General features: G+C 45.1%; 1 protein-coding gene across 2 annotated transcripts in view; it reads right to left on the bottom strand.

Moving 5' to 3' along the window:
• The window catches only part of USP34 (ubiquitin specific peptidase 34), a 150559-nt gene extending 134317 nt beyond the window's left edge, over positions 1-16242 (bottom strand). For both annotated transcript variants that reach the window (XM_083175873.1, XM_083175874.1), the window contains exon 1: positions 15904-16242. In XM_083175873.1, coding sequence (XP_083031999.1) covers positions 15904-15946 — 43 coding nt within the window. In that variant the 5' untranslated portion in view covers positions 15947-16242. The remainder of the gene's footprint in view (positions 1-15903) is intronic.
• Between the last annotated feature and the right edge of the window lie 247 nt (positions 16243-16489).

Genomic DNA, 16489 nt, shown 5'->3' with positions numbered 1-16489 from the left:
CCATCTTTCTATCCGTGGGGTCCTTTAGAGCCGCCACAGTGGGAATAGGCAAGGTAGTAGCCTTTACCAGCCGGGCTATGTGGGAATCCACCTGAGGCGGGCGTTCCCATTTCGTGCGCCCGTCTGCCGGAAAGGGATAAGAAGAAACCATCCTTTTAGAAATTGTAAATTTCTTATTAGGAGCAGACCAGGCCTTTGTCAGGTCTCCCTCCAGCTGCGTTGAAGATGGGAACACAGCCGGATCCTTCTTCTTGCGCTTAAACGAGGGTGCCTCCTCCGCAGGGGGTTGGTCTGGCTCCTGTATGTTTAAGCAAGAGCGGACCGCCTTCACCAGCGCATCTACCCTGGACTGGGTCATAACCTCGTCCTGGGATGTAGCCTCCTCGTCAGGGTCGTCCGGGTCATCCAGGTCAACAGGGTCATCTGTGTCCTCCTGGTCGTCCTCTGAAGTATCCGTCCCCGTAGAGTCAGCTCTCTGGGTGCGGGCTCTGGGGTTCTTGCGCTTGCTAGCCGCACCCAGCAGGTTCTGTAGAGAGGAAGAAACCTGAACCAGTCCCTGCACTGAGGAAGAAAGGCCCTGTACCCAAACAGGCTCAGGCGCCAGCGTCAGCAACTGAGGCTGGGACTGCGTGAGCGGAGCCGGTTGAGCTGGTGGAAGAGTCGCCTGTGAAGGCTGACTCAGCACTGGTGGGGGCTGAGGGTGTGAACGGGAAGCGGCTAGCTGTTCAGCAAGGTCCCTCATGGCTGTCGTCAGGGCCTGCGCCCAACCCGGTTCCCCGGAATGGGATGCCTGTGACGGGGCCGAATCCACCGAGTCCCCACCATTACAGCGTGTACACACACCCCCATGGTCTGTCGAGGTGGAAGAAAAATTCTCCTTGCACCTAACACACTTAAAGGCCCTCAGGGCAGGAGCGTCCCCTGACCGCGAGGGTCCTGTGGACTTTGAGCCTGACTTAGAAGTCATGGCTATGCTCTATTGCACTTCAATACAAGACAGAGTGAATAGAGAGATTTGCACAGAAAAACCCCTATATAGAGAGGGGTGTGAAAACACAGCACTGAACACCTCAAGGGTGCAGTGTCAATGTAATACAACCTGACCCGTCTGGAGACCGGGGAAGGAAGGGTGCCACAGTGTCCACACAAAAGCTGCTTTTGCTGCTGCTCCTCTGCACCGATGTGTGACAGAGTCAAGCCTCCATTAGGACAGGACGCTGGCAGTCCCCGGCGGGAACTCATATAGAGGCTCCCTGCCGGGGATTGGGCGGGGAGGAGGTGAGGGACCTCCCCCCCCTCCTGGAACCTTGCCAGGGCTGAGAAAAATATGGCGGCCCCCACCGCTACAACAATAGCCCTGGTGGTCTAGTGGCCTCGGTTTCCCCTGTGGGGACCGAGTGTCACCGCCAGGAAACCGCCGGGAGCGCACCCACCCCCGGCGGCTACGTGCGCTGGGTTCCCTCCCTCCGGCGTCTAGTATCCAGACGCCGATGCGAGACAGAGCGTCTCGCGGTCACCGTTGCGGGACAGAGTCAAGCTTCCATCGGGAAGCGTCTCTGTCTCGCGTCTCCCCCAGCCGCGATACCGCTGCGTGCTGTGGGGAGGGAGGGGGGGAAGTGCGGCTTACCTGCTCCGTGGCGCACGGTCCCTCTGTGCTGGGACCCAGCCTGCAGGTCCGTGGCAGTTCACGACGAGCTGGCTCCGGAGCAGGTGAGCAGCCTGGGTGGTCCACCCGGCTTGCTCACCGCAAGTGTAAAAAAAAAAAAAAAAAAAAAAAAAACGCTGCAGAAAACTGCAGCAGCTACTAAAAAACGTGCCTGTGCTCCTAGGCACCAAAAAAAAAACTGACCTAGGATGGAGTGTGGGGAAGGAGGGGCCTGGGCTGCACCACTAAAGTGTTAGCTACTTGGTGCCTGTCGCCATGGCTCCGCCCCCTTCCCACTGTCCCAGTGGCCACCAATGGCATGAAGGAAATAAGTGATTTAATAAGAAAAATGTATAAAAGACTTGGTACCACTCTATAAAAAAGCATAAAGTTCTATATCAATATTAAGGCCTGCAGGTTCAAGTGTCTTCATGTCAAAGATCCATTTCGTTTCCTTTTTTTTGAGTTCACTCACTAGGTCGCCTCCGCGCCAATTTCTGTTTACTTTTTGTATGACTGTGCATTTAAGTCCTGCTGGATTTTTTTCATGTTTTTCACAGAAATGGTTGGAGACACTGTGTGTTTTCAGCCCTTTGAAGATGTTGTAGATATGCTCTGCAAAGCGAATCTTGGCTTTCCTTTTTGTTTGCCCGATATATTGCAGGCCGCAGTTACATTCTAATAAGTAAATTACTCCTTCCGTATCACAAGAAAGTCTGTCTTTAATTTTATACTCTCTTCCAGTTTGGTTTGATTTGAAGGCAATTGTTGGCTTAGTTGATGTTCTTTTATTTCTGCATGTCTTGCAGTTTAAGCAATCGAAAAAACCATTGTTCTGAACAGCGGTGATGTTAGAAGGATCTTTAGTATAACTTGTGACAAGGTGACTTTTTATGTTCTTTGCTTTGCGATATATTATTTTTGGTTTATTGGGAAGAATGGGTTTTAATGCTGGTACGACAACAAAGAAGCTACCTTAAAGACACTACCAGCATACTCCAAGTCCTGGAACATCTTGAATGGAAAAAGGAGTATATACTATGTACAGCGGATGTAAAGTCCTTGTACACCTGCATAGCACACAATCAAGGCTGTGAGCATACTAGACATTATTTATCATCAGATCAAACAATAAAGAACCCACAGGTAAATTTCATCATGGAGAACATTCATTTCATTTTATCCCACAACTATTTCTGGCACGACGGACGTTTCTATTTACAAAAGCGAGGCACAGCTATGGGGACTCCACTAGCCCCTAGCTATGCCAACCTTTTTGTAGCAAAATGGGAAGACGATTATATATGGACCCAGAATCAGCACAGTGAATACATCGTACAGTGGTACAGGTACATAGATGACGTCTTCTTTGTGTGGCAAGGGTCGGAGCAACAATTGGAGACGTTTATCACATATTTAAATTCAAACAACCTCAATTTGGAATTTACCACCACTTCAAGCAAATTAGAGGTAGTGTACCTAGACTTAGAGATTTTCGTTGAAGATGCGAGATTTAAAACAAGAACTCATACAAAAGAAGTTAATGGGAACAACATCCTCCCTTCAACGAGCAATCATCACCAGAACTGGATTCGAAGCATCCCTGTAGGGCAGTTCCGTCGAGTAAAGAGAAATTGCACAGAAGAGACAACTTTTAAAAAACAAAGTGAAGAAATGAAAAACAATTTTATGGCCAAAGGATATAAAGAAACCCTACTAGATCAACAACTTGATAAAATTAATAACACGGATAGAAAAGACCTCATTACCTACAAAATAAAAGAAAAGAAACAGGAAGACTTTAATATGGCCTTCTTTACACAATTCACCAGCAACACTGAAATAATTGAAAACATGATCCGGAAACATTGGCACGTCCTTCAGTTGGACGAAGCATTAAAACCCATTCTTCCCAATAAACCAAAAATAATATATCGCAAAGCAAAGAACATAAAAAGTCACCTTGTCACAAGTTATACTAAAGATCCTTCTAACATCACCGCTGTTCAGAACAATGGTTTTTTCGATTGCTTAAACTGCAAGGCATGCAGAAATAAAAGAACATCAACTAAGCCAACAATTGCCTTCAAATCAAACCAAACTGGAAGAGAGTATAAAATTAAAGACAGACTTTCTTGTGATACGGAAGGAGTAATTTACTTATTAGAATGTAACTGCGGCCTGCAATATATCGGGCAAACAAAAAGGAAAGCCAAGATTCGCTTTGCAGAGCATATCTACAACATCTCCAAAGGGCTGAAAACACACAGTGTCTCCAACCATTTCTGTGAAAAACATGAAAAAAATCCAGCAGGACTTAAATGCACAGTCATACAAAAAGTAAACAGAAATTGGCGCGGAGGCGACCTAGTGAGTGAACTCAAAAAAAAGGAAACGAAATGGATCTTTGACATGAAGACACTTGAACCTGCAGGCCTTAATATTGATATAGAACTTTATGCTTTTTTATAGAGTGGTACCAAGTCTTTTATACATTTTTCTTATTAAATCACTTTTCTGCTTTATATTTCTTTTTTTGCTTCAAATGAAGGATTTTTAATTTTTGCCTGTGAGCAAAAGGAAACATGTGGTTCCCTCCACTTTTTAAACTTCCGGAAGAGCACTTCCTGTTTTTTCAATAAAGTTTTGTCCTATAAATAGACATTGCTGGCAACCCCACATTATTCCTTGAAAAAGTGCGCAGGTCGCACGAAACGCGTTGGACAGCAAAGAAGAAGACCCAAGAGAACTCTGAGACCGCACTGCCTAACATCTACAAGCCTGTTTAGACCGTCAGCGGCGATTCCCGGCGACTTCCGGCCACTTCCGGTACGCTCGGTACACGGCGGGTAGCGCTAGAAACATCCACAGCGCGAAACTACTTCCTACACCATCGGAAGACCCAGCCAGTACCCACGGCGGCTGCAGCAGAAGGAGATCTTTGCCGCTGCAGCAGGAGATAGCCAGCGCCGATCAACGCACGGAACAGCAGGAAACGTCATCTAACCTGCACGTGCTGGTAACATCTACGGCCGCAAGCAGATTTGAAAGATAGGGTAAGCCAGGGATAGAGTTCAATTGACTTCTTCAAATTCACTACATTGTCCCCAAAAGGGTGTAAACATTATACTAACCTTCCTTTTTTTACAGGTACCACTCTTAGTCCAATTTTTCATAATCATATTTCATTTTATTAATTTTAATTCCCATAATTCATATTAACCATTTCTTCAGCGCTCTTTTCAATTAATTCATTACTATTTCATCATAAGAGCTGCTTAGTCAAGCGCAAGTTTCCATCATCAAAACCAAACCTAGTGCAATCTGCACCAGGTGTCAACTCAACCGCAGTGGCAAACGCAGGATTTTCAGAAGGGGGTTTCCAGAGGGGCGGAGCAAGGCACGGAGATGGACACTTAGGTGACCCAGTATATGCCGGGTCAGTTAAAGTATTATAGATAGACCAAATGTATATTAATAATAATAATAAAATATATACACACACACACACATACATGGGCGTCAACAGCCGTGTAGACCCCTGGGCATAGCAATGTATTGGGGCACCTACCGATTCTCCAGCGGTAGGGGTGGGGGAAGCTTTGATGTCCCGCGGGTGGTAAGGGGTAATATATCAACCGCTCAGCATGTAGGGCCTGGATCAGTAATTTCCACTAATTACCCCTTTACTGCACAGATGGTGAGAGATGAGGTGGGAGAAGGGGGCATTGGGCTGAATGAAGGGGCCCTGATACATAACTTCCAGGGTGGTAGAGGATGTTTAATATGCAGAGGAGGGGTGTATAGTGGAGTGGGCTTATTATTCATTATTTTCTGGTGGGAGGACAGCTTGCTCCCAGAAATAGATTTCTTAGATTTTAATGGAATTAACAACTAGAGGATCCCACCTACAAAATGGTATTGGGGACTAGGGGATCAGAGTTCAGGAGGCAGAGCAAATCAACGAATATATAAAACTACATACCAGGTGTGTGGAGCTGGAGCAGTAACCAGCTGCTGGAAGGCTGATATCTCTGGTTCTGGGAATAGTAGAGACAAGCTACTCATGGCCTTCAAAGGGGGAGAGTCCCAGCTTTTGGAATATACTCTCAGAAAAACTGTAAGTCAGACAGAACCTGAAATATCTGACTGGGAAGAGCAATTAACAGGCTTGGATGGGGACCACTGCTTTGAAGTCAGATATCTCCGGTTCCCCAGGGGCCGATTTTTAAAATTATTGTACCCATGGAAAGAGGGGACCCTCAGCTTTCATCCTCGGGCCCTTAGACTCCTGGGGGGGTTTCTGGGTACTCAGAAACCCCCCTGCGTGCGCTACTGAACCGGCAGGTAAAATCTCATCCACCAGATGTATGGGGTTCAGGCCTTTGTTACATGAAAACTGCAAAAACTATTTAATCTCCAAGTGCGCCTTTGGGAAATCTTTGACAGACTTTAAATTTAGAAGTAAATAATGATGCCACTACAATTTGGTGAGGCGACACTACATATGCAGGATAAAGCATGGATTCCTGTATAAAGCAATAAGCCTGTGTCACCATGTAAACTGGCTTGGTGTAATACAGAATATAACATAAGCAGTAAAGAAACATAAACCGATAAGAGTAGAAGAAAAACAGCACAAATATATAATGCCAGCAATACAATCCAAGGTTTTCAACATAATGGGTTGTATTGCAATTGCAAAGTTCTAAAAAAAATTGGTCCCTCTTGTATAGCCAGAATCTCCAGAGGTAAAGTATACTCGTCTACTGCCTCCCAAGAGCGTCTTTAGCTTCAAGTAATAAAACAGTGTGGGCAGACACTTTGCCATTCAGTATTTCCCTATATGTAAGAGAAGTTGTGTTTTACTTAATATGTATTTGTATATTGAATGTCTGGCCAGGTGTATATGTGCTATGAACGCAAAAGTATCTTGCTACAACACTGCATAATTAAGTGTGCAAAACACTAGCTGCACAAATATGTTCTTCATAGACCCTGCTTTGTACGCTACAGAATAGAATAGAATACATGGGGGGGGGGATAATGGTTCATTAAGTTGAGCATTTGCTGGCCTTCTTTAACACATATAGCTGACTATAATGTTATATTTGCTCTAATCCAAGTTTATCCTTGATTACTGAAGCTTTTAGAGTGGCCTTCAGGCAGGTAGGTATCCTCCCACAAAACATACACAGCAATGCTTAAAAGCTGGTTCCATACTCCGCAGCACACAGAATGGAGCTTGACTTTTGAGGCAAACAAAAACATAATTTGTTATACTTGTGTGCAAGGAAAACTACTCAAAGCTCTGATCCCTGACCTTGTCACAACTCAAGTGCTCGAAAATTATCCTTTATCCGTGGGCACTTGTGTCCGACCAGGTGCAGAAGTAGTAGTACAGCCCCGTACACACGTAGTGTTAATTCTAGCACCCGCTATATTTGAAAAACTCATGCAGTTCCTCTTCCCTGCCTGGGGTGTCGCTGTCTGCTGTAGAGGTTCTAGCACAGTGTGGTCTGTATATCAGCACTGATATGCAAACCAGACCTGTGCTAGAAACACCACAGCAGACAGCGGCACCCAAGGCAGGGAAGAGGAACTGCATGGGTTTTTAAATATGGCGGGTGCTAGAATGAACACTACACACGGGGTGAACGGGCCTAAAGCACAATCACTCAAACATCGTGGTACACCAGTGATCTGTGCAGTGCGAGACTTTGCCTATTGTTTATAGGCAAATCCCTGTGATCTAGCATAGAAGACAGTGCCCAGGGGTATACACACAGAACGATCAGTGTTCCAGATCTAGTCAGATCGCTTAGAAATGGGTCTGAAATCAACCCGTGTGTATGCCCCTTAAGGAGCAAACACAGAGGGGCATATTTGTTAAGTCTGGTGATTTAATAAATTGGAAGGTGATAACACATCAGCCAATCAGTTCCTAACTATAATTTTTCAAACCCAGCCTGTAACCCAACAGTTAGGAGCTGATTGTCAGGTGCGTTACTACTACTTTATCACTTCACAAGGCTTACTAAATCTGCCCCCAAATTACTGAAGGTGATATTGCCCTGTAAAGGATTGCGGATTTAAAAAAATAAAAATGGGTAGACTTTCACAAAATTACAGCACGTCCGGAACAGATTGAATTAAATTTCGCCCCAGGTCTCATTACAACTGAGAAAGTCATACAATCAGGGACTACAGAACAATAAGATGTTGTATGAATGGGAGCACGGTTTTGGAAATCACGGTACCTTATACGACCAGCTGCACTCAAACAAGTGTCATAAGAAGGTACAATCCCAGAAAGAAAGATTTTCCGCACATGTGTGCTACAGACATACACTTTATTCGTTGAGAAACCCCTAACAATTGTATGTTACTAGGTAATATATGCACATGTATAGAAGGGGTGTTATCACAGACAACAAGGTTTGAATCAAGGAGAGAGAAAGAAAAAAAAGTTATCCTTAGCCTATTTGAGTAGAGTCAGTAGGAAAGTTTTGAGTGTTTTTTAATGATTCTAGAGTGGGAGCCTCTCTAACTGGGCAGGAAAGGGGAGTTCCATAAAGTCTAAGCCGCATGGCTAAAAGCTCAACTACCAGATGAATTATGGGAGATTGTAGGTACAGTACTGTTAAGATTTCGGTAATCGAGCAGGCTAGTATGGAAACAGGCTGCTTCAAGTACCTCGGACCCTGGTCATGAAGGCTTTTCAAAGTCATTAAGCTAGTCTTGATATGATTGTTCATCTTACATGCAGTCAGTGGAGGGTGTAGAGAATTGGTGTTGTATGGCTTGATCGGGGCTGGCTGGTTAAAATTCTGGCAGCAGCGTTTGGTAACGCTAACAAATATTTTGTCCTTGCTGGACAAAAGATTTCAGACAAGGAGGACGCATCCTATCGATATCGGCCGATTATAGGTAAAAATTGTCAAATCGTCAAAAAAATCGTTCTAGTGTGTGGGCACCTTTAGTTCGAAGATGTGTTTAATTGGACGGCCCCTTAAGGTTGCTGTCATAAGGGTCCATGCTATTTCTGTTGTTTCATGCATTGTGATATTTCGTTGGAAAGCTTATGACTCTCAGCCACAGGGGAAATGGTGGTACGCCATTGGTTCATCGCTGGAGGCACCACTGGCACACCCTTTCTTAACAGTGGGATACTCCTGCAGCGCAGCTCAGCCCGAGAAATTTCCGGCCAGACCACAGAAGGGGTTAAAGGCCTGTAAGGCTCCATTAAATAAAAAACATTTTCACATTACAAAACTTCTGAGAGTTGCATAAACTTTCACCCTTCCATCGGATGAGCCTTAAGATTAGTATTTTAGTATTAAGTAATAAAGGTTTCAATACAGTGCATCCGCAAAGTTTGGTGTGAAAGAACGTGACTGACCTGCACAAAGCCCTGACATCAATCTTATCGAACACCTTTGGGATGAATTCTAAAGGGAACTGGGTGCCAGGTCTTATTGCTTACATCACTAATGAACTCATGGCTGAATGGATGCAGTCATGTTCCAAAAACTTGCAGAATCCCTTCCCAGAAGAGTGTAGACCAACGGTCCCCAAACTGTGTGCCGTGTGCAGAACCAATTACAATTATTTATGGTCAGTGTAATAGGCAAAACCAATGCTGGTGGCTTCCAAACATAAAATATGTTGACAAAAACAAGTGAGTCCTGTCCCTCACCATAACTATAACTAAACCTGAGGATGACATGTAAACACAATTTACTTAATTTAAGCTTTTTTCCTAAATTAAATATCAATAACAAACTTTGAGCCCGGGGTGGGGTTACCATGAAAAAAATTACTGTTACTCTAGGGCAGGGGTGTCAAACTCAAATTCATCGGGGGCCGCATCAGCAGTTTGGTCACCCTCAAAGGGCCGCTGTATAATAATAATGCAATGACACCACAGGCTGCTCCCGCGGATTCAGTATTGAATCCCGGCGGTCAGGATCCCGGCGTTCAGAATCCCGACAGCCGAAATTCCGACAAGGGGGGGGACGTGGATCGCCCCCCCTTGCGGGCTTGCTGCGCTCGCCACGCAGCGGGCCCGGTGCCTCGCTACGCTCGGCACGCTAATTTATTCTCCCTCCAGGGGTGTCGTGGACACCCCAGGAGGGAGAATGTGTCGGCATTTCGGCGGTCGGGATTCCGGCGTCGGGATTCTGAACGCCGGGATCCCGACCACCGGGATTTTAACTGCATCCCGCTCCCGCTGTATAATAATAATGCAATGACACCACCACAGGCTGCTCCCGCTGTATAATAATAATGCAATGACACCACAGGCTGCTCCCGCTGTATAATAATAATGCAATGACACCACAGGCTGCTCCCGCTGTATAATATAACAATAGTAATGCCATGACACAAATTATTATACAGGGGGAGCAGCCTGTGGTGTCATTGCATTATTATTATACAGAGGGAGCAGCCTGTGGTGTCATGGCATTATTATTATACAGGGGGAGCAGCCTGAGGTGTCATGGCATAATGCCATGACACCACAGGCTGCTCCCCCTGTACAATAATAATGACACCACAGGCTGCTCCCCCTGTATAATATAAAAGTAATGCCATGACACCACCACCACATATATTGTTTTTTATGTAATTTACTGTATTTTATCCCTCAGGCTCCTTTACTGCTGCGGCTCCAGTAATTTCAATTCCACTCTCTGCACCGCAGCCTGTCCTGCTGCGGCCCCCCGACTCGGCCTGCCTTCCTTCCTCTCTGCAGACGCGTGGGTGGGAGGCGTCATCGTCATGACGTCCCCACCCAGCGTCTGCCACTGCCTCGATAAGAGGGAACAGGCTGCCGGGCCCTCCTCCACGTAGCCGTGGAGGCCGGCGGCCATGTTCCTGTGGCCACAAGACCACAAAAGACCACAGGAACATGGCCGCCGGCAGTGCAAAAAAAACCTCTCAAAAAAGATCTAAAAAAAGAGAATAAAAGGTGAAGGCTGGCGGCGGCTGCGCGGGCCACATGACGAGGTCTGTCGGGCCGGATTTGGCCCGCGGGCCTTGTGTTTGACAACCGTGCTCTAGGGTGTCAGGATTAGAAAAAGTTTTTAAAACCCCTGGTGTAGACTGTTACAACAGCAATGAAAGTCATATTATAGGATAAACACATATTCATAATAACACAGCCTAAACAAATGCCAGGAATTAATATCAGAGTAACATGTTCTTAATGAACTGATAAGCTGCATTTACAAATAACATTGCAAGTGTACAATAAACTGGAGGGGTGGAACACAATGGCTGCAGGACTTTCAGGTTTTATCAGGTCACAGCTGAACGAAAAACCTTATCTAGGTGGCAACAAATGAAAACAGCCAAAAATGGCATGTCAAAATTGAAAGCACGTAATATAAATATAAGCACAAAAACTTCATGACCAAACAAAGTTGTATCTGGGCTGTCCTTTTACACAAAGGCTTGTATTCACTAAATACCACTAATACATCAGAACAGAATTGTATAAAGAAAGAATCCTAAAAGGTACTTGTTTCCTAGCACGGCCACAATTGCGGGCATCGTGTACCTTCGGTCGCGGCCATTAACATAGCCCCCGACGCGACCGACGCGATGCCCGCGATTTTGCCATAGGCTTCAATGTTAAAATATTTTTTAACATTGAAATCGGGAGCATCGCGTCGGTCTTGTGCCATTATAATGGCACAAGATGAGATGGACTTGATTAAGTCCATCTCACATAGGAAACAATGTGAAATGGGCCAATATGACCCATTTCACATTATATATGGCCCCGTCGTCACCCCACGATTGACGCCAACCCGAAGCGTGGCGAGCGCAGCGAGCACACGAGGGGCGGCGGTGCGCATCCTCCGACCTTTTCATACCCCTACTATCCACGTCGGCGTGGAGTTGAGAATATAAAGTGTGGTGAGTGCAGCAAGCCACCGAGCCTGAAGCGTGGCGAGCACAGCGTATACCTGTGAAGTTATACGCGTGCGCTCGCCACGCTTCGGGCTCGGTGCGCTCACCACACTTTATATTCTCAACTCCATGCCGACGTGGATAGTAGGGGTATGAAAAGGTCGGAGGACGCGCACCGCTGCGCTCGCCACGCTTCGGGTTGGCGTCAATCGTGGGGTGGCGTTGAGGGTGTAAAATTGGGGGTCTGGGGAATATTTTACATTGAAGCCAATGTAAAATAGGGTCCCAGGGACCCTATTCACATTTGATTCAATTAAAAAATGCGATGCGATGGACGCGATTTTTCCGACACGACCACCCCGATGCAAATCGGTGTGGCCGTGCTAGGAAACAAGTACCTCCTAAAATTAGACAAGTGGGTTCCATAAAAAGCAGATTATATTTTGTCTATTTTCAGGACACTTTTGGTATCAATGAGGCTATACACTTTGCTATAGAAACAGCCACAGGGATTATACCATGACTAAAATTGCCAGCAGAACTCCTCACAGCTCATGGAAAGGGTTTTCCGCGTGGACATGATTTTGACTTTATCCCCGGTATCAGTCTGACTGCAGGCAATCACACGCAGTGTTTTCCCACTGATTGAATACCCGCTATTAGTATTAGCCGTCCTCCCTCCCGACGTTGGCGCCGGGCAGGGGGAAAGCCGTCAGTGTGTAAGCACTGAGCGGCTTTCCCCCCAGCAATGAACGCAATCATCGCTGTCCATACACGCTGGGCATAGTTGCCCAGTGTTCAAGGACCATAAGCAAAACTTATGTGTCTGGCTCATACCTTTTACCAAAATTTGACGAGCTGCGGCTTTCCGGATTTCTGCTTGCTCAGAAATCCTACTAATCTTGAGGCCAAATATTGTTTTCTGATTTTAGCGCAGCACTGGAAACTTAAGTCTGGAGAATACCAATCTTTGCAACTGAACAACCATTTTAAAGGAGTGGGAACAGGCATGTCCGAAATAGTGATGAAAAATAATCGAATAGGCTAGCTCCCAGAGCTCTTACTCAGCATTTTTAACATTGCATTGGATCAAGACCTTATACAAGTAGATAGCACTCTCATCACATGGACCTTTTCTACAGGACAAAACAATTAAATATAATTATGGTGTTATTAAATCACCTGCTTATCTATAACCTGTTAATGGGTCTAAAACAACATTTCTTGTGTATGTGCTACTAGAGCAGTTATAGGTGGCCCGCTCTAACCTTAAAAAAAAAAGGGCCGAACATTGCTGTTAATCTAAGTGGTAATTAAAAAATTTAATCAATGGAAGACACCTATATGTAATAACATTAGCAGGGGTTTAATAAAAGCATTACAAGCTGGAACTAAAAATATCGGATTTGTTTGGAAGACAAATTGAATAGCATGTAGGTTAGGACACTGCTTTCAGGGAATGTATGTGCTTTGCAAGTGGATGTAGTACAGTTATGAGGTATTCGGTCCTCCAACTTTTCTCTCGCAGCTGCAGAGTCCTTCCTACTGTCATATTTATTTTTTCTACGAGTGGAAGGTCCCAATATCAGCAGCAAATACAAAGTGATATTTGTGTTTTTATAAGTAGAGACTTTTCAGCATATGGAAAATGTGGGGGGAGATTCTCCTCTGTTTTGTAGGGACTGACAATCCCTGTTTTTGATTGCTGCAGGCCTAACCACTCATACAGGCGCCCCAAACAGATACCTCAGTATCTGTGGGGGGGGTTTTCTCCACTTTTCAGCATATGTCTGCCATCAAGGAGGGGGTAATCATGTTGTAACCTAATCTACTTATATTTCCTAACAAGAATGCCCACACAATGCACAAATTTATTTATTAAGCCTGGTGAAGAGATAAAGAGGTGATAAAGTAAAAAGTAATACAGGTTGAGTATCCCGTATCCAAAATGCTTGGGACCAGGAGAATTTTGGATAACGGATTATTCCGTATTTCGGAATATTTTAATATTTCAATGATGTATTTTGAAGTATCTTGCATTTATGCTGTATAAACACATAATATACACACAAATATATTTTATTACCACATAAAATACACACAAACATATTTTAATTGTTCAAAAAACAAGGTTTCAAAACGTGAAACAAAAGGTGTGTACTATCTCAGCACTGAATTTGAATGCCAAGCAATCATTTTCTTGCACATATATAGTGCCAGTTACATATCATGTCCCCAGTGATGCTGTTACATATGTCCCCAGTGAGTTTTTAGCAAAAAAAAAAATTTTTTTCACTTTCTGGAATGTCCGTATTTCGGAATAATTCGGATAACGGATATTCGGATACGGGATACTCGACCTGTAATGCAATAGCCAATCAACTCCTAAATGTTATTTTACAAACATAGCTGATGCGTTATAACCTTCCTTTTTATCTCTTCACCAGGCCTAAAACATCTGCCCCACAAAACTGACCAAACGGATAATCAAAGTTGAGCGTTTATTGACATTTTACCGAAGTATGGCCAAAACTTGTCACTACACAGTATCATGGGCGGATCTACCTGATCTTAAATCCACATCAGCACATGTGGATTTAGCTTGATTTTTTTTACATACAATTGCTTCTTCTATCATCTTTTACTAATACATAAAAAAAAGAATTTTGCCACCAAAGTACACCGGGTACACAGGCAGACTTAATACAAAAAAAACTGTAAATAAGCTCTACACTGTTACTTTTCTAAATCAAGAGAACAAAATCTACAACAATAAGTTCAAGCAAATATTCAATTTCTAAATAAAGTAGGAAACAATACACAATAGTTGCAGCTCTCTGGTGTAGCTAAAGTCTAATAGGGCCAGTTAAATATTCCTCAGAATTATACCTCTTGTGCACAAACCGAATTTAGGACACTAATAAAATATGCTGGTCAAACATCTTCTACAAAACATTGAAAAATATAAGAGCCAGTACAGTCTTCCTATCCTCTAATAACATGTACACTACCGCTACTTAGCAATTTGTTGAATTGCAACTTTTTTTGTTTAGATGTCCTAACCACATAGCATTTAGTAACAATACAAACTTGTCTTCAAGAGTTTCAGATAAATCATACACAACAGTGAAATATGATACAAGGAACGCAAGAGAAAACAGCACACAATTTTATTTGAAATATCTGTACTTGAACTGGAAAGACTGTATGAATATCATGATTACACAAGAGGAAATCAAAAGATGCTTAAATTCAAGAACTTTAAAAATGGCATACAATTTTATAAAACAGGTTTTAGATAAAAACCATGGAATAATAAGCAACACCAGGACTGACATATTATACACACACACAATCATTAACTGAGCACAATTTGATATATTTAACATGTTGAATGAGAAGAAGGGACTCCAACTAGAGGCACACTCAGGAGAATTATACGTTTTGTATTTAAAGATGCTTAGAAAAAAACAAACAACAAAAAAAAAAAACATGATTTTTTTTTTTAAAGGTAAAAGCAACCCACCTGTCACTCACTGTCAAACATTCATGACATGTACTAGCAGATGAGAGCGATAAGGTACCAGCCAACCAGCTCCAAACTGTCATGTTACAATCTGGGTTTAAAAAAAATACACTTAGGGCTGATTGGCTGGCAGTTAATCACTTTTTGAAAACCAGACACCATTCCGCTAACAGCCCTGTAAACACACACTGCCCTGAGAGCTACTACTACCACCACCAACAGTAGAGCACCTATACACCTGCAATGTCAGACTGGTCTATGGCTAGCATCTCATGTGCTGTAACCTTCACCCACAACCCAAGCTGTGTATTGTAGGTGTGATGTAACATGGGTCACAGAGTACACACAGGGAAGCTCTTACACTGAAGACATGACTGATCTTAGCCAAGCAGCTTGATGGTTACAAAACACATCACATGAAAGTACAGAGAGCTCTAGTTTGACGTGCACACAATGCAGATGTGCCAGACCTATAGCTGCCGTGTATTATGCAAGGTATATAATGTATGCAGGCTAGCAACAGCCTCATTCCCAATATGACCAGAGCCATGCAGCGAGGATGACATGGGGATATGGGGCACACAGCGCTGGCACATTACCCCTCAGAGTCACCTGTCATGGAGGTGGGGCACCACACCAAGACACAGGCGCCCCAATGACACACACAGACAGACAGAGACCGTGGCCTGCAGTGGCCTAGGCCCGGTGTGACACCGGCAGTGACGGCTCCAGTGCAGCAGCAGCGGTAGCGAGATGAGGCCTGCTGCTGCTATTGCCGCCGCCTCGTGTCCCTCCCCCACGCGTGACTTACTCTCGTTTAACACCTCCACCAGGTCTGCACAGATTTCACACATCGTTCATGAAGGGGCCGCGTCCCGAGCATGGATGTGGCGCTGCCTGCCGCCCCGCCAGCCGGTGTATGCAGCGCCGCCGCAAGGCCCGGGAACGTGCCGGGGGACGAGGAGCGAAGGCCGGGCCCCGATGGGCGGTGTGGGAGGAGGCTGGCTGACAACAGCACGAAGTCACAGCGACGGAGATGACTTTCTCCCCCAGAGGTGACTGTGGCGGAGCCTCTCACTGCCTCACCGAGCCATCATCATCACCACAGCCGCCGCCATTTTGGTTGGGGATGCACGGTGCGACTCGGCTGTTTCCGGCAGCGCTCGGGCGCCAGCAGACTCCACCCCGCAGCCGAACTGTCAGGTCACATGACAGGTGGTGGGCACAGCGCGCCGCGTACTCGCGTAGTAGGACCGAGACGGCGGCGCGGCGCTGCTGCTGCGAGTAGATGCAGTGCGGTGCAGTGTAATGAGCTCCCCGCGGTCTCCTCGCCAGAGCGTGTGACTGACATCCTGCTGTGGAGCACATTTTGTTTAGCCAGTTGCTGTGGAACTCGA

The sequence above is a fragment of the Crinia signifera genome, chromosome 3, assembly GCF_055691185.1.
Source record: "Crinia signifera chromosome 3, ASM5569118v1, whole genome shotgun sequence".
Classification (NCBI taxonomy): Eukaryota; Metazoa; Chordata; class Amphibia; order Anura; family Myobatrachidae; genus Crinia; species Crinia signifera.
Note: the sequence above shows the minus strand (reverse complement) of the source record. Positions and strands in the feature narration are given on the sequence as shown.